The sequence below is a fragment of the Penicillium lagena genome, assembly GCF_028827675.1.
Source record: "Penicillium lagena strain IBT 129212 chromosome Unknown utg000006l_segment0_segment0, whole genome shotgun sequence".
NCBI lineage: Eukaryota > Fungi > Ascomycota > Eurotiomycetes > Eurotiales > Aspergillaceae > Penicillium > Penicillium lagena.
In genome coordinates this window covers 386,750-404,585 of record NW_026623227.1, presented here as the reverse complement: position 1 = coordinate 404,585, position 17,836 = coordinate 386,750, and the positions used below count along the sequence as shown (strand labels likewise).

General features: G+C 53.5%; 6 protein-coding genes across 6 annotated transcripts; 1 reads left to right on the top strand and 5 right to left on the bottom strand.

Moving 5' to 3' along the window:
* Positions 1-629: 629 nt before the first annotated feature.
* Positions 630-3,097, bottom strand: vtc4 (putative vacuolar transporter chaperone (Vtc4); the record flags this gene model as incomplete). The annotated part of the gene is made up of 3 exons (XM_056980231.1): positions 630-1,018; positions 1,095-2,610; positions 2,660-3,097. 3 exons carry the CDS (start codon positions 3,095-3,097, stop codon positions 630-632), a joined length of 2,343 nt encoding a protein of 780 aa, XP_056830440.1.
* A 629-nt stretch (positions 3,098-3,726) lies between these two features.
* N7510_008305 (tyrosinase family protein) lies at positions 3,727-5,058 on the bottom strand (the record flags this gene model as incomplete). Its single annotated transcript, XM_056980230.1, has 3 exons — positions 3,727-4,456; positions 4,508-4,593; positions 4,651-5,058. 3 exons carry the CDS (start codon positions 5,056-5,058, stop codon positions 3,727-3,729), a joined length of 1,224 nt encoding a protein of 407 aa, XP_056830439.1.
* Positions 5,059-6,146: 1,088 nt separating this feature from the next.
* Positions 6,147-6,624, bottom strand: N7510_008304 (uncharacterized protein; the record flags this gene model as incomplete). The annotated part of the gene is made up of 2 exons (XM_056980229.1): positions 6,147-6,364; positions 6,429-6,624. The coding sequence occupies 2 exons, from the start codon at positions 6,622-6,624 to the stop codon at positions 6,147-6,149; spliced, it is 414 nt and encodes a 137-aa protein (XP_056830438.1).
* Positions 6,625-8,462: 1,838 nt separating this feature from the next.
* N7510_008303 (MCM DNA helicase complex subunit MCM4) lies at positions 8,463-11,689 on the bottom strand (the record flags this gene model as incomplete). Its single annotated transcript, XM_056980228.1, has 5 exons — positions 8,463-9,050; positions 9,106-10,295; positions 10,346-10,417; positions 10,467-11,327; positions 11,383-11,689. The coding sequence occupies 5 exons, from the start codon at positions 11,687-11,689 to the stop codon at positions 8,463-8,465; spliced, it is 3,018 nt and encodes a 1,005-aa protein (XP_056830437.1).
* A 766-nt stretch (positions 11,690-12,455) lies between these two features.
* On the top strand, positions 12,456-16,132 carry N7510_008302 (putative DUF221 domain protein; the record flags this gene model as incomplete). The annotated part of the gene is made up of 3 exons (XM_056980227.1): positions 12,456-12,622; positions 12,685-15,089; positions 15,141-16,132. The coding sequence occupies 3 exons, from the start codon at positions 12,456-12,458 to the stop codon at positions 16,130-16,132; spliced, it is 3,564 nt and encodes a 1,187-aa protein (XP_056830436.1).
* Positions 16,133-16,288: 156 nt separating this feature from the next.
* On the bottom strand, positions 16,289-17,602 carry rmt2 (protein-arginine N5-methyltransferase; the record flags this gene model as incomplete). The annotated part of the gene is made up of 1 exon (XM_056980226.1): positions 16,289-17,602. The coding sequence occupies one exon, from the start codon at positions 17,600-17,602 to the stop codon at positions 16,289-16,291; it is 1,314 nt and encodes a 437-aa protein (XP_056830435.1).
* Positions 17,603-17,836: the final 234 nt, after the last annotated feature.

Sequence of the window (17,836 nt, the reverse complement as noted above, 5' to 3'; positions counted from 1 at the left end):
CGATTGCTATAGACGATGATGTGGACTTTGGGTCGACGAACTGGATGCAATTATTTAGATACACACTTTTAGATGATAAAGCAGAGAACTGTTCAGAACTAGCTAGTTCATCCCGTGTTAGAGTTAATGTGATAACATGACAGCGAGACGGGTCTGATCATCTATTTTAATCTCTTGCCACTTTGATGGAATTTTAGTCACAGCTACATGTTGCTAAAACAAGCTCTATTATGAGGGAGTGCCTTCTTCAATACTATAGAATGTTCTTACAGCATGGATTGCCGTAATCTAGTAGTATCAAATCTAGAGAATTCAATTTTGTATAATTCGGTTCTTTGGTGATATATTGCCACTTTTGGACTAGCGGCATTCTGAATGGCATTCAGAGAGACGGTATAAGAATCCTGACCTGTTGTTATTCTGGAAACACGCATAATGTAGTTCATCGGTCCATCGCTAGCCTGGGGAGAGGTTCATAGTGGGGTGCTAAACCTCAAAAGGGGAAACTAACTGCAATAGGCAATTTACAGGTATTTATTTTGTCATACATCCCAGCAAAACAACGCCAGGAACCTCGAAAACTCCAGTAGGAGACGTAGATAGATACATACATTCCTCAAACTAAAAACTCACAACTCACCACCATGCCTCCCAGACCCACCGTCGGGAGCCATAAACCCACCAGCCTTGACCCGCAATCCAAAATTCACCAGAATAACGGCAAGAAGACCAAGCCCCACAACAGAGGGACCCCATTTCTCGTAATAGACGCGTTTGACATCGCGGCGCTTGCGGATCTTGTCGACGCGCCAGATGTACAGAAACAAGCTGTAGACGAGGGCCGTTGCGGCGAGGACGGTGAAGGCCCATGACGAGGCGAGTGTCACGGAGTCGGCCCCGAAATTCAAGAGAGTGGCAGCGATGCCGCCGAGGATGATGGAGAATTCAAGCCAGGATAGGAATGTGCGTTCGGCGGCGAAGTAGACTTTGGGTTCGACGCGGATGGGGACGAAGATGCCTTATTCTAGTGTTAGTATAATGCTAAAATCTAAAATGGTGGGAGGGCAGGAGGGTGGAAGGGTGGTCAGGCTTACGTTTGCCGGGAGGTGCTTGGAACCGTTGTAGTGTGCGTTGGGTGCCCATGACGGCGATTCCGCGTTGTTCGGGGGGAGGCAGGGTGGTTGGACGAGGGCGGGGAATGAGAGCCAGCAGTCCCTGTACGATGGCGTGGCCGGTGCGGCGGGCGTAGTACTTGACCAGCTGCTCTGCATAGTACGCGCCCCCCACGCGACGAGCCTCCTCCAGCTCGTCGGTGCCGACGGACTCATCGTCCGAGTCATACAGGGGATAGTCCGCATCACCGATCGAGGGGAGCGCGGCAATGCGCTCCTCGATGTCAAGTTCGTTGCCGTTGGCGTCGGAGAACAAACCGATCGGGTCGTCGGTCTGCGTCTGCATGATCGGTGATTCGTCCTCGTCGGAGTCCTCATCGTTGGCAGATAGAGAGGTGCTCACGAGCGGTCGATGGATCCCATAGCGACGAGACACGGGCTTGCGGATGTCCACGTCCATTTGTGGCATCCAGAATGGAAGCAGATTGATCCGGGTAGGGAAAAGCGTGGCAGTTCCATGAATGAACTTGCTGAATTTGGGAACTCCCTCCACCAGGTGACTGGAGGTCAGATCACGGATCCATTGTGGCGGTTCTTGGCCGGCCTGGGTCTGTAGCTTCACCTCCAGCACGGCATAGGGGAACCGGTCGATGTCTTCGGGCGGCAACTGGGAAAAAGGATAGTCGACGCCGATATCCATGCGCCGCCAGTTGTTTCCAGCCCGCCTGCGGCCGTCCAGATTATCTTCGCGGATCATCGTCAGCTCCGTATCGAGCGAAATCCGCACTCGCGCGTCGCCAGGCAGCTGGAACGCAGTGCGGTGGTAGAAGGTTCGTGTGACGGGGACCAGACGCCGAGTGATCACCCGGTACTGAATCTCACGGGCCAATTGCTCTAGGTTGTCAATCTCCGCCTCGCTCTTCTTGCCCTCTCTCCGCGCCTTCTCAAAAATCTGTTCCACCGTCATGCGGCCGTCCAAGTAGGCATTGACGTTCTTTTCTTTCAGTGAGAACCGCGCCTTGACGGACTTTTCTCCCGTCCAGTCTTCGCGATGAGTCTTGCGCTCCACGAAGATCTGGTCACTCTCCATCCCACCGTACCAGCGCAGACGGATGGCTTCCGCACCTTCAGTTTTCTTGAGGCGTCCCTGGTACAATTCCCAGGTTTCGGGGTTGTCAAAGTAGATAGAGGAGATGGCGGTGTCTTTTTCTTCGAATTCTTTGCTGGCATTGAAGACCAGAACAGGAAGATGCTTGAGAATCACCAGTTTTAATTCGGTGATGTTGTCGCGATGCACCCAGTATTTGGTCGTCTGGCGCACAAAGTTTTGCTGCACGCCACCTGCCGCGGAATCACCCTTGACGGGGTTGCCTTTGGTGCGGACCAGGTCATAAAGCTTGGACAGTTTGACGACGAAGGCATCGTAATTGTCTTTGAAAAAGGGTTTGGCATTGAGGCGTGCGGCGAAAACCGGTTTAAGGTACCATTGGGTTTCTTTCTGTGTCATTGGTCAGAATCCGGCATGTTACAGGTGAAGATGTACGCACATCATGTTTCTTGATGATCTTCTGGAAGCCGGTGTAGTTGAGTTGGGTGAATTTGGCCAGATCATGAACATCCGCAATGATATCACTCAGAACCTGCTCGAGTTCGAAGAAGTCCTCGTCGGAAGGAGGTGGTCGGGACAGGCGAACGCTCCCGCGGCGGGTCTGCACCGCGTCCTCGAGGCGACCGACAACCTCGAAGACCTCGGCCTCGCTACGCTGGATGCGCTCGACGATTTCCTCGCTCTTCTGCTTCTGGAACAGGAACACCTTCTCGAGCTCACTCTCAAGCAAAGCGACAAAGTTTTTCTCGTCGTCCTCGGTCCATTCCTTGCGTGCGGGCTTGGGGGTTTCGGGGGTGGGCGCGGAGACCAAATCGGTCTTGAGGGCTTTCTTGAGCTGGTCGTAGGCGATATAAAAGGGACGGTACTCCTTGATCATGGAAGACTGGAGATACTCGCCGAACCTGGAGTGACAGAGGGTCAGCAATGCGGGCGGAATACCAGACCGGCGGGGAGGGGAATGCTGATGCAGTTCCGATCTGCATGGTGGAGGGAGAGACAGCGGAATGGAGTCAATACCTCATGGTGAATGCTGGTCCGACCAAACCGGGGGTTATTGGATTGTTCGGGAGCAGAGAGAGAACATGATCCGAGGGAGAAGACTTGGGATGGTTGAAACGGTCCCGCGAACGGTTAGTTTGAGTGGGCCTTGGAGCTTGGTGCAGTATTCTCTACGCAGCTCGATCTGATCAATTGACAGGCTATAGTGAGTTATGGGCTTTACTTTACTAAAATAATATCATCTCTATGAACCCTTTACTTTCTTCTTCTTCTTCTTCTTTTTCTTCCACACACACACACTCCTACTGCTGCTGCTGCTGCTTCATTTCGCTCACTTGGCGTCATAGCTCCCGCTGACTCAGCACCCCTCCACGTGCCCTGCTAGCCAGTCCTTTGCGCACGAGAGCACTAAGTATGAAAGGGGACTAGTTCAACGAAACTCGCGATATCTTTTGCCGAGCATCTCCATTGTTACAGAAGAAGGATGATTCTGCTTCACAGGGACAATCACAAATACACATAGCAGAAGGGCCCCGCCGTCGTGCTCATCAGCTCCCGCATGGCAGCCGGAGCACCACGAACTGCCAACCCCAAATCCAGCATCGTATCCAACGTAGTATTCGGCGATGGGGGGTGATTCATGAACGTGCCCGTCCCCGAAATAGCTTGTTGCCGATCCTCTAGATCCAGATGCTGCCAGATCCACCACACACGATCGATCATGCCGTGGTGGTGCCAGAACGCCGGGTCCGCAGGACTGACATCCATATCCCGGCCGGGATCCCCGCCCATCGCGTAGTGTCCGCCTCCGTGAACGCCCAGCCCACTTCTCGGGACGCCCTGCATGCCCGTCTCGAAGTCCCAGATGTCGTGGTTGTTCAGGATCAGCTGCACGATCGCGGTGTAGTTGGCGTAGCTTTGGAGGACGGATGTCGTGAGGGACCGTTTCAGGCACCGCGGGTTATAGTCCAGTGGGTTGGACATGCTGCTCACGTTCCCACCGGGCATTGACAGGGACGATGGCCCCATGTCAACTGTGTAGTTCCGGAACGGTCCGCTCGTCACGCAGCCGCCTCCCGTCCCGGCAGTGAAGTTCAGCTGAGGGTATCCGGCCATGTTGATGGAGATATCGGGCTGGTTGGGGATGAAGGCGCCGTTGCCGGATAAGGATGTGTCGCTTCCGTCGAATACTTCGGACTTGGTCATGTCTTCGGTATCTGCGCCCCAGTTCCAGTACCTAACATAAAGGTATATGAGTGAGATTCATTGGAAACAGTGCAAAACGCACGGGAAATCACCAGTATATCCACACTCATTGCGCAAGGTCTGCTCAAAACCATAAACAAAGTACCGATGCCAGGCCAAGAACGCAGCCTATCCCTACCATCAGTGCTAAGAAAAAAACCGACGATCCGAGTCAAAAACACATACCGTGCGGTGCACGAAATTGCTCTTAACGATGTGTAGGGCCACAAAATCATCATACCGATTCTTGGCTCCTCTTGCGTCTTTTGCGGGCGTGCTGGGGGGGAGATGGGTTAAACAGAGCACGGATTCAATATATGCCTTTTTCTGTGCCCGTGAAAACGCTCTCCAGTCGCGGCGGACTTGTAGTTTTTCCATTGTGCAACCTCCCGATTCTTTGCTCGTGATATTGTTGATGACTATATCGAGGGCTAAGTTGAGTGCGGAACGTGCGAGTTGGTTGAGTTGGACTGCTGCGACGTCTGTTGAGCTGGACGCCGCTGTAGGAGGCAGCATCGAGGGAGATGTGGCGGTTGGACTGGCCCAGGTCGATGAAAATAGAAGCGCCAACGTGAGGAGTCGAAGGGAAATCATTGTGGGAGGATTTTGGTGGATCGCTGTTCCTAAGTGAGACTGACAAGAATGCAGTTGATATTTGCGGCACCATCGATCATGACTCGAACATACGGCCAGAATATGTCGCTGAGTTCATTCTCTTGCGGCTGACGAAGCCGAGAAACGGAGGATAAGAATCGTCTAGCCATTGAAGTTCGTATTCAGCGCTCCATCACCACCTCCTCAAACAGCAAACGTCGTACATCGCGTTCGTTGTCCCACTCCCCTTTTGAAAAATCGTCGATCTTCGCCGTCAGTGGTCGGTTATCCCCCAATTAGCAACCCTCCAAAACAAGATATCCTCTCTGCGAGCACATCGTAACTGCGTAAACGATCCAATCCTCTGTGTGCATTCGGGATGCAGTGCTGCCCGAGGTAAGGCGGGCTAGTTGGGTCTGTGTGACTTCGGACAATACTTTGGCGGAGCTTGCTCTGCAGGGAAAACTTCGACATTGGAATCTTCCGAGAGAGAGAGAGAGAGAGAGAGAGAGAGAGAGAGAGAGAGCGAAGGGCATGCGCGTGATGACGATTGTGGAGGGGAATAATAAGGGAGAGATGGGAGGATTGTCGAGGGCCGACACACCAACTTACGCCAGATTTCACCATCTTTTGTGGCTTCAAGCCCCCTGCGACGGTCGTCATCTCCCTCCTGTTTCCCTCCTCGCTCTTGAACAGCTGATGCGAACCTGTTCAACAACAGTACATACTCACCAATAAATCAAGAAACAAGCTTTTCGTTCAACTAGACGCTCCAGCACCGACGCAGTCTTCGAGTCACAGACTTTTCTCTCGTCTGACCTTCAATGCAGACTGTCCGCAACTCCACCTGGATTTCCCTTGCCAGGTGCAACGCGGAGTCGACAGAGAGAAAGAAAGTGTGTATGTGAAATATGTATGTCGTATTTGATTCTGCCTAAGACGCCATGAAATCCCACCCAAATGTAATGTGCAGCCCCCCAATGGATATTCGCCTTTCCCTCCGTCTATATATACAGACATATGAACATATACCGTACAGCCCGAAACAAGAATGTACGCCGTCATCATCATGGCCGGTCTCAAGATTATCACCACGACGGGAGCGGCGTCGTGGCAGCAACATTATTAGGCAGTCCCGTCTCATAATTCATGACCCCGATGAGGTCAAGTCGCTCATCCTCATATGGTTCTCCTAATTGGAAATGTGCAATGTGGTTGCCCCAGAGGTCCTTGGACCATGTCACATATAGATGTTTGTCGCAGACTTGGACCTTTGATGTTGGCGAGTTATCGGGCATCATATCGACTGTTTGAAAGGAAACGTTAAGACTCTCCAGGGAAAATAAAAATCTCGAAGGGAAGATTCATACATTTTGAGCAGTAGCCTTCCCAATTAATCTCTCCGATCGAGTCGGATGTTATCCCCGTGCATTCGAGGAGCCCGTCTAGCTGAACGTAACATTGTCCATCGCCATTTGGGTCTGTGAAGGTGAGAGTGCCGCAGTGGGCCAGCGAGGCGAAGGTGAGTAATAGGCCCGAAATCCACGCTGTGTGTGGTGGCAACATGGTGGTCTGTATGTATCCGCGTGTGTAGGGTGGTGGATGGAGGAGTGAGGAAATAGATCCAAGAAGCATTCGTGCCAGCAGGCGCCCGCAACATTAAGGCGGACCCCTATTATATACACAAGGCGACCAGAGTCATTATTGGCTTACATTCTTCTGACGTTCTGCACGGTGGACCCCTTTGGCCGGGAGGAGGGGGGCGATTACGACGACGAAAGCTTAACGGGGCCGGAAGGGCGCCGCCAACTACGGAGTACCTTTTGTCCAAGCCTAGATTAGCAGGACCCTGGCTTTGAGCCCTCGACCCTGCATTTATTGGCCCTGTTTTGAGGGTTCCGCCAAGATAGCCCCGACTCCAAACTACGGGACTTGACTTGGGTCCGTGATGATGTACAGCCAAGCCTTTTTGCGGTAACTCAATCTCACACTAAAAAGTAAGCAGCGCCGGTTGCTGTAGTTATTCTTGACTTTCAGGCCCAAATAACAATCATATTAAAATGATCACAATCGGGTTGACAATGGTGTGGGAATTAATTGGTATTGCGATATCTAATCCGTGCGCAACGCGACCGAAGCTTGGAGGAGGAATGTCGCCATCCTTCGAGGGTCTTTTGCAATCGAGTAGAGTTTAGTCTGGGGATAACGGGGGCCGCACCACCCTACATGGGTTATTGGGGCCATCCCTCGCGTTTTTCTTTGTTGGTTGGTCATCCTGGTGTCTTAGACCCTGGTCTTTAATTATCATGGTTGGTCTTTATTATTATTCCACGGTTATTACTGGTAGAAGGAGACCAACCCTCCGTACAGACCCCAAGGTTGGAGGCTGACCTCATCCTTCTGTGGCCCGATCCTGAAGTGAATTAAGTTACGATCGACTGACTTGTGAATCTAAATGGCGGACCCAAGCAAGTAACTACATGACCTAGTGCCTTGTTCCACAATCCCTGGCGACGACCGGATCCCTCCTACCCGGATTTACGGGAAGCGCTAGGCGTGACGCAAGCCAGCAAAAAAGGGTCTCGGTCCCGAGAGGATTATGTCGCTCAGCTCGTCGAATTGGGAACAGACGGGGACAGGACCCCCTTTAGGCAACCATGCTCGGTCATTGGTGGAAGTGGGCAGCAGGAGGCGAGAGGACCTGATCTGTCCAGTATGTATTGTCGCTCAGGCGGGCCAGCTCCACCGCCGCCGGCGTACCACGGATGAAGGCACGGCCCACAATCAAATAATGTCATGTCCCCTGCCTTGCTGTTGGGAGACTATTAAATTTTAGCGAGTGTGAGGGCAAACAGGGAAGAAAATGACGTGGGAAGCTCCGGAAATTAAGGTGGGCTCTGCATTGAGGATCTCGACAGCTCAGATTCTCATGGCGTGCTAGGCATAATTCTTGTGAATTGTAACACTCTTTCCAATTAATGGAAAATTTTCGGCCTTGACTTTGCTTATCTCTTAAATAATGCTCCACTCTATATACTGGCGCTGTACTACACTGTATTCCCTATTCTATTAGTAGGGTCTGCGTTGAGGGTTCGCTGGCGCTATCAGTAATACCGGAGCCACTGGAAGACACTGGAAGAGACCGCGCCCTACGCACGATTGTCTGCTAAAGCATCCCGAGTGAAACGAGGGTTATACCTTGTTGTTGTACGTACAGCTTGACTGAGAAATAACATTCCAATCTACAGACCCGATCAAACCGTGGAGATTGCACATGGCATCTGACAAAAACATGCACTCTCCCGAACCTAACGCCCGCCGCCAACTCCTTTTCCGCAGCATGCAAGGGATGGCATGCTACCAGATACCTTATTAACGCAGAATTCATAGCCTCGTCACATTTTCTACGGCAAGCCAGCAGCCCGCCGAATACTCCGCCGTGCTCCCTCCCCAATGACATTGAGCGCTCCCTCAGCCTCCAGCGCGCGCACCGCGTCGCCGAACTGACTGTGTTCCAGCGACACGTCGCTGTTCTCATTCAAGTCGCGGAAGAGATCAGCCCAGCGCACGGCGCCGCCGCTGACCCCGCCGCGCTCCTCGAGCCGGGCCATCACGGCCTTCTTGAGGTCCTCGCGCAACCGACGTTCGCTGGCGCTGGTGCCTTCGGTCAGTAGGCCCATATCGATCAGACCTGTCCGGGCATCGGTGGCAGCCTGCTTGATGGCTGACCGGATCAGTCGCACGGCTTCCTCCACATCATCGGCTGTCACTTCGTGCGACAACCGCATGCGTGCGTGGGCTTCGGACAGTCGGATCATAGATTCCAGTTGGCGGGTTGTGGCCGTGATGCGGCGTTCGGCACTGCGGATGTCGTCACCAAGCTTGCGCATGGCCACATAGGCATCCGAAAGAGCCTGGCCGGCCGCTGGGGTCAGCACGGGATGGATCTGGGTCTTTGCATAGGTGATGTAGGCTGTCAGGAATTCAATAGGCTAGAATAATGGGTCAGCTCAAGCTCTCTAAATGTTGATATGAGATGCAATTTACCAGAATCTCCTGAGAGCTGGCATTCTCCGGGTTATCTTCCAGGTACATGCCGACCAAGTGCTTAGCCAGCCGACGATCCTCCGACTCATCCACCCGATCCAGCACCAGGTAGACAAGATCGAACCGAGAGAGCAGGGTCGGTGGCAGATCGATATTCTGTGGAACGGGCAGCCTCGGGTTGTACCTGCTGCCGATCGGGTTGGCGGACGCCAGGATAGACGTGCGCGCATTCAGGGTCGTGATAATGCCCGCTTTGGCGATGGACACCGTCTGCTGTTCCATGACTTCGTGGAGGACGGACCGCGTGGATTCGTTCATCTTGTCGAACTCGTCAATGCAGCAGACACCCCCATCCGACAAAACCAAAGCACCGGACTCCAGGACCATCTGTCGGGTTTCCGGGTCGCGAGTCACATAGGCAGTCAAACCGACGGCCGATGAACCTTTACCGCTGGTGTAGACACCACGAGGGGCGATCTTGTGAACGTAGCGTAGAAGCTGAGATTTCGCGGTAGACGGGTCACCACAGAGCAGCACATTGATGTCGCCACGATACCGTGGGTTGCCGCCCTTCTGGAACGTCTTGTTCGTGCCGCCAAACAATTGCAGCAGAATACCCTTCTTGACGTCGTCCATCTCGTAGAGACTGGGGGCTAATGATCGAGCAAGCAATTCATAAACATCGGGGCGCGAGGCAGTCCGCTTGATCTTTTCCTCTTCCTCAGCCGTGAGCTTGCGCGAATGGTCCGCCTCGGCGGCCTGTTCAGACATTTCCTGTTCAACGGTCGACACGTCGATCCCCAGTTTCTTGCGGTCGACCTTCTGCACGTGAAGGACATCGACATACGTCTTGAACAGCGACTTCTGGGAGCGCTGACGGGCACTCACGCGCATCGGGTTGCATCGAAAGATTCCAGTGACTTCGACGCGGTCACCAGCCTTGCAAGAGTCGACTAATTCATCATACACACAGAGCGAGACCGAGTGCGGTGTCTGTCCATCGGGGACGTTGTCAGGAGTTTCCTGGAGCTTGATAACCTGCTTGTCGGAGAAAGAACAGCGGTTGTGAATGAGCTGCATGGTGTTCTTCTCCTCACATCCGCCCCGAGGACAGGTGGTAGGTTCGGCAATTCGGCCACGGTCGATGTCGATTTGCACACCATAGCCGCAGGCGCTGCAGCGGAAGAATGCTAGCAGAGTGTGAGCAGAACGAAACGCCAAGAGATGACAAGCAACTCACCTTCTTTCATGTCAGGGATAGTTGGAGTGGTTCGGATGACCAACCCCTTGACAGCGACCAGCTTGTCCATATCTGGAGGAAGTCAGCAATTAGGTCTGGATATTAGACGAGGAAACCCTACCAGCTGGGTCAAGGTCTCGCATGTTCACGGTCTTGTCCAGACCGAACGGAAGCACCTTGAAGGTCATCGCCTCAACTTCCCCCACCAGGTCAGGAACATCACCCGCCGGAACAGCACCATCAGATGTGAGAATTGGTTGGCCCCGTCGATCCCGACCCTGGACACCTCGCTGGCTCTCGGATCGGAGAACGTCCATCTCCTTCAGCGCCAAATCAACCATCACATCTTTGACAGTCTGATCCATCAGGGGGATGATTTCCTGTGGGTATGCAAGCAGCTGGTGCCACAGCTTCAGTGTCGACGGATACGCCTTGAGGTTTGCGGCATCCAGATTGAAGGTCATCAGACCAATTTTGCGCATATTGTTCAGCATGTTGATGTATTCGCGCTTGTCTGCTATATCTCCCATCCTCCGAGTCTCATCCTCCGTTGCACCATCCGCCCAGAGACGGTACTTGGTTGAAAAGTTGTAGAGAAAGCTTTTGAAGGCAGACATGGAGTCTTGGATCGAGATGTTCGTGCCCCAGATTACACGTGATGAGTTGCCGGCCATGGCCTCCGCCTCTGAGGTACCAGGGTTGATGTTGGAGAAGGTGGCATCGGAGCGAGGCGCCCCCTCGCCCGCCGGCATCCCATTGGCATCCACGAACATGCGATTCCTGCGATTCGGGGTCGATGCAAAGCCACCCGAGTGCAGATCGCTGCGGCGGGAAGCACCCCGCCGGTCCTGGTCTTGGTGTGATGAAACAAACAAGCCACTGCTTACGCTTAGTGCATCTGAGCGCAAGTCGGAACGGATGTCTGTTCGGCCGGCACCTCGTGTAGGGCTAGAGCTCGGGATGTAATGAATGGGAGAAGAATCTGTACTATAGGTTTAGTGGACTGGGACAATTCGACCCGCAACAGATTGGCATACCTCTGACTTGGGCATTTCCGCGGGGGGTTCTGTCGCCATCATCCATTGTCGACGGCGCCCGTGCTGGCGAGCTAGGCTCATCCATGCGAACATCCGGTGTACTTGCATCACTGGGGCCCTTGTTGGGGGACGACTGAAAGAACATTGGCGACGAGGTGGGCACTGCTCCCTCAGCCAGACGGCGGGACGCGCGGGGCGTGGCTTGGAAGGTCGGGCTGCTGGGGGGCTCCTGGCGGGAGGAGGAGGGAGACGCGGTGGGGTTTTGGGAGGAGCGTCCTCTCCGACGACTGGAAGCCGGGGACGACATGGTGTGTGTATGGGTGGATGGGTGGGTGGTGGGAAAGAAGATAGGAAGGTGATGGGGATTGGAGGTCTGGCGGGCAAGGGAGAAAGAAAAACGCGAGCCATCTGACCGAGGCGCGCGTTCGCGTGTAAAGTGGTTTTAGCGTGTTTACTCGCTGGTGCTTATCTAATGTGGCTGATGACCTGTGGCTGGGCTGCACCGCCATCCTCCGTGGAGCCTTCCCGTTCGGGAGAAGCGTACACAGTCCTTGGTATGGGCAGGGTCGTATCTGCTGAATACTCTCGACTTTCTTGCTTGCTTTCTGGCTTCGACAGCGCAACTCAGATTCTCTCGGCCAACCAACCACCACCGCGTTTCACCAAGCGCCCTGATGTCATCCCTCTAAACAGATCGGCGTCCACGGGGTTCCTCCAATCATCATCGCCAGCCCACGTCGTCCTGTCTTAACCTGGAACTAGAGCAAAGCGCCCAGCCACTTTTGTCATTGTGCGACCTCCATTTCTGGGGTTAGTGCGCTCCACCGCGGATTCATTCAAGCCTGGCGCTTTGTTGCTGTTTTATGACGGACTACTGCTTCGCTTGGGCTAGCATTCCCTTTATTCACCACACCACTCCCCAATCCCCCTCAGCATGCTCCCTTCCTGACCTAGCACCTCGCCTACTTTTCTCACAACCAACTCCCTCGATAGGGAGATTGTGAGATGCCCTCTCGGTCACACTCGTAACACGTTTTCCCCTGGACTGACTATCATCCTGGCCGCCGATCACCATGCCGTCCGGTCTGGAGCAGGCATTGGAACACTCCGACACCCGTGGCCGGACAAGTGAGGGTGTCAATATCAAAACGTTCGTGGCCTCGCTGGCGACGGCTATCGTCGTTTTTGCAGTGGAATTTCTACTGTTCTTGCTTCTAAAGGGCAAGCTCACGCGAATCTAGTACGTCTTCTGGAACACAGCAATGACTAGTCTTGAAAAACTGACCCCGAAATCGTTTCCAGTCAACCTCGAACCTATCTTGTCCCGGACCGCGAACGCACCAAGCCCTCGCCGCCAGGCCTGTTCCGATGGATCGCTCCCGTCTTCCGGACGTCGAGTTCGGAATTTATCCAAAAGTGTGGACTCGACGCATACTTCTTCCTACGCTACTTGCGCATGCTCCTTAAAATCTTTGTGCCTCTAGGCCTCTTGATCTTGCCAGTGTTGCTTCCACTCAACCGAGTCGACGGCAAAGGCACAACGTACATGAATGGCACCGGCGGCGACCGTTGGAACATCACCGGCTTGGACCAGCTGGCCTGGGGCAATGTCACTCCGCAGCATACCAGCCGGTACTGGGCTCATTGTGTAATGGCTGTGATTGTGGTCTTCTACGTTTGTGCTGTGTTTTTCGACGAGCTTCGGGGGTACATTCGTCTGCGACAGACCTACCTCACCTCCCCTCAGCACCGATTGCGGGCTTCTGCAACCACAGTTCTGGTGACGTCTATTCCGCGGGAATGGCTCACCGTTGAAGCCCTTGATTCCCTCTTTGACGTCTTTCCTGGTGGGATCAGGAACATCTGGATCAACCGCAACTTCGATGACCTAAACGAGAAGGTGAAAGCGCGGAACGATGTCGCTCTACGGCTTGAAGCGGCAGAAACCGATTTGATTGTAAAATGCAAAAAGGCGCAGTTGAAGCAGGCTAAACATGAGGCAAAGAGGGCCGGCAAGGGCCACAAAAAGGCCGGGGACCAGGATCACTCGGCAGCCGAGAAACGAGATTCCAACATGACAATGGGACCTGGTGTGAGTTCAGGCGATCCTCACCAAGCACATACGTTACAGGAGGTTTTGCATCGGCCACCAGAAGGGGAACCGAAAAAGACCTCCCAGGACGGCCCACGGTTAGGTGTGCTCAACCCTCTGGTTGCAGCTAGTGCCGTTGGACATGGTGTGGGCAAACTGGGCAAGTCCGTACTGGGTGGAGTGAAGAAGGTGGAAGGAGGAGTAGATGGTACATTGACACGCACTGGTGGCTTCGTTGCTACAACAGACGTCGTTCTTCCACCCCTTCAGAGCCGAAGCAATTCCCTAGAGAACCACGAACCCATCGCAGAAGACACCACTGCTCCAAAATCCCTTCAAAGTATTTCGGAGCCGCCGACACCACAGACGGCCACCGGTGATCAAACATTGTGTCACGACTCTCATTCGCTACCACCAAAGCGGCCCTTCTGGAAGAGGAACCTGTCGTCCCAGTCGAAAGTCCACCATCTTCCAGAGCCTGACGAGTATCCGCTTACTGGTCCTGACTCGCCTGACAAACCTGGTATCGGCCAAGAAAAAGGCAAGAAACGGCAAAGTCACAAGGAAGGAGACGATGTCGAAGGCCACCAGTACCCCGTCGCGTACAACGAGGACTTCGATAATGAAGACTTCGGCGAGCCAATGTGGAGGAAATACATCCGATCCAAAGACCGTGAGACCCACCGTCTTCCTATCTTTGGTTGGAGTTGGATGCCCTCGCTTTGGCTGATGGGCAAGAAAGTCGATACCATTGACTATTGTCGAAAGGAACTGGCTCGATTGAATCTGGAGATTGAAGTTGATCAACAGCATCCCGAGCGATTTCCGCTGATGAACTCAGCCTTTATCCAGTTCAACCACCAAGTGGCTGCGCACATGGCCTGTCAAACCGTGAGTCATCATTTGCCCAAGCAGATGGCTCCGCGGGTCGTGGAGATCTCGCCAGACGATGTCATCTGGGACAACATGTCGATCAGGTGGTGGGAACGCTATCTGCGCACCTTTGGCATCCTCACTCTAGTGTGCGCTATGGTCGTCGGATGGGCGGTCCCCGTCGCGTTCACGGGTCTGCTTTCGCAACTCTCTTATCTCGAAAGCGCGTTCCCGTGGCTATCCTGGCTGAAACAGCTGCCGGAGTGGTGCATCTCGGCGATCCAGGGTATCCTGCCCCCACTGTTCCTAGCGATTCTCATGGCAATCTTACCTCTCATCCTCCGTTTTCTGAGCCGCACGCAAGGTCTTTCCACGGGAATGGCTGTTGAATTAACCGTTCAGCATTACTTTTTTGCTTTCCTCTTTGTGCAGCTGTTTTTCGTTGTCACAATCGCCTCCAGTTTTGGGACGATCATCGATAATGTCACCAACGTGACCAGCTGGCCGAATATCTTGGCTCAAAATATCCCGAAGTCGAGCAACTATTTCTTCTCATATATGATTCTGCAGGCCATGTCGGTCAGTGCGGGTGCCCTTCTTCAGATCTTTGGGCTAGTCAGCTGGTTTATTCTTGCGCCTATCTTGGATTCAACAGCCAGAAAGAAGTGGGCGCGGACAACGAATCTGAATCAGATGCAATGGGGCACGTTCTTTCCGGTCTACACGACGCTGGCCTCAATTGGTATGTGATCTTTCTGGGGGTGTCAAAATGATCATCTAACCTTCTCTTCAGGGCTGATCTACTGTGTAATCGCACCTCTCATTCTCGTCTTCAACATTATCACGTTCAGTCTTTTCTGGTTCGTTTATAGGTATAATACGCTCTACGTGACGAAGTTCCAATTCGACACGGGTGGTCTTCTTTTTCCGCGCGCAATCAACCAGCTCTTTACCGGACTATATTTCATGGAAGTGTGCCTCATCGGGATGTTCTTCTTGGTCCGAGATGAAAATAGCGATGTTGCTTGCCAGGGACAAGCAATCTGCATGATTGTGGTCCTGATCTTAACGATTGGATATCAGATCCTTCTCAACAACGCGTTCAGTCCGCTCATTCAGTATCTTCCTATCACCCTGGAAGACGACGCTGTTCGACGCGATGGAGAATTTCAGCGCGCTCAACACGCTCGTCTTGGGTTGACTGTCGAAGATGATGAGGAGGATGATCCTCGGCACGCAGCACAGGAAGAGCCTTCTCGAAATAGAGAATCAAGAGACATTGAACTCAACAGCCTGGATGGCGACAAGAAACGCCAACAAGAAGATAATCGTTTGACCACACCGAAACTTAAGCACCAGTCGTGGGCGGATCGGTCCCCGGACCGTCGGTCCAAGTATTTCGGCATCAATTCCATGAAATCAGCGCCTCCCATCAAAGCCCTGCGCGAGAAGATGGCGTATGACGCTGAGGCTCAGGTGCCCACAGACGCAATCGGCCATGCTTTGTTTGCAGGTATCCATGATGAATTGGAGGATCTCACGCCGGATGAGCGCGACCAGTTGGTCCAGCGCGCATTCCAACATGAGGCTCTTCGCGCCAAGCGACCTGTCATCTGGATCCCCCGCGATGATATCGGGATCAGTGACGACGAGGTTTACCGCATACAGCGGTTCAGCAAGCATATCTGGGTCAGCAACGAGTACCAGGCACTCGATGGCAAGTGTCGGACAATCTTCAGCCGCAGTCCGCCAGATTTCTCAGAGGTGGATTTGATACGATTGTGAGATTCGGTGTTGTCTTGTTTCCCATGGCGCATTGCATAGCATTTGAGCGTTGTATTTTCCCATAGTATAGAGCGGTACGTCATAATTTCTGGTCGCAAGATGAAGCATATCGATTCATTGCATTGCACACCATTCGCGTGGTATATTCTATCTCCATCAGTCCATAAACCGACACAGCGGCAGCCGATAATTATCCACAACCCAATACGCCCTCCGCACACCTTCCCATTCGCCCTCCAGCTTCGGCACAGGGATCTCCTCCCAATTGACCTCAAACCCAGCCTCGAACAAGTCCATCTCCACCACTTTCTGATACACATCATATGAGATCTGCCGATCAGCACCCATCCCATTAAAGAACCCCCAGTTCCCACCCTGCTCCAGCAAGCCGATGACCTGCTCCGAGAAAAACTCCCTGAAATCACCATACGACTCTGCAAAGGTATCGTAGTAGATCGCGTCAAAGGTCTCGCCCTGCATCACCAGTTCCGGCAGAATATCCTGCCAACGGCCCTCGTGGATCACCACGCCGGGCTTGGAGTCCCATCCTTTTTGCTTCATCGCTGCGACGACGTCGCTGTGCGCTTCGACGATGTGGTGCGAAGCTGGTGAGCGGTCCTGCAGGAATCCGTCCACGATTCCCATCCCGTGCCCAATGTTTAGCACTTTGAGGCCTGGCGCCGGGAGTAGTGCTGTGGCGGATTTGCGCATGATCTCGCTCTCCCAGCTCATCATTACTCCGTTCTGGTCTGAGTCTAAGATCCGCTCGTTGTTGATGTTGAGGTGGGAGTCCAGATAGCGCGGGTTCGTCACGCTGGGGTTGCTGGTTTCGGTTGTTGTAGGAACTTCTGTAATAGTTTCCGCAGTGGCTTCAACCAGCTCCGGTGCCGTTTCATCTTCCTCTTGTGTTTCTGTCTCTTTTTGGCCTTCTTCTTCTTCTTGCTGGTCACCATCCTCGTCCTCCCCATCAGACAGCGCCTCATACCCATCTAACCGATTCAGCAGCAATTCCGCTCGAACTCCCGCATCAACAAGAAGCTCGTACAGCTGCTGCACCCCGATTCTGCGCGCCAAGCAGCCCGGCGTCTCGTCGTTGTTATCCAGGTCATTCCAAATAGCACCCTCCTGCAACAAGAACTTGACCGTCTCCACGCCAGACTGCACGATCTCAGCCCTGTCATCACCCGCAGCAGCACCATTGGTGGCACCATTGGCGCCATTTACTCTCGTCTCCTCTTCCTCTGTCTCAGACTCGCATGCTGCGATCGCGGCGTGGAGAGGCGAGTATCCCGTTTCGGGGTCTTTGACGTTCGCGGCATCTGGGAGCGCGGATTGAGTGCGGACAAGCCGGCGGAGCTTTGGGATGTCGTGTTGGGAGGCGGCGAGGAGGATTTCTTGTACGTCGAGATCGACGTCAACTTGCTGGAAACTGATTTGCAGGTCGTCTGTGTTGGGGGTTGCGTCGGGCATGGTGGCGGATCTGAAGGATAAGTTAGTTCCGGGCTTGCGACTGTGTATTCTTATTGTCCTTAGACTTACTGGCTCAGCGACCGTGGGTGATGTAGCTGGTAGTGGTTGTGGCGGAGAAGAAAATATATTTCTGCAATCCATTACGCTCGCCGCCTTCGTCCCCGCATACAATGAAAGAATCCGGAAAGATGGAGAGAAGAGACAAAGTGCATTCGAATGCTCCTGAAACCAACT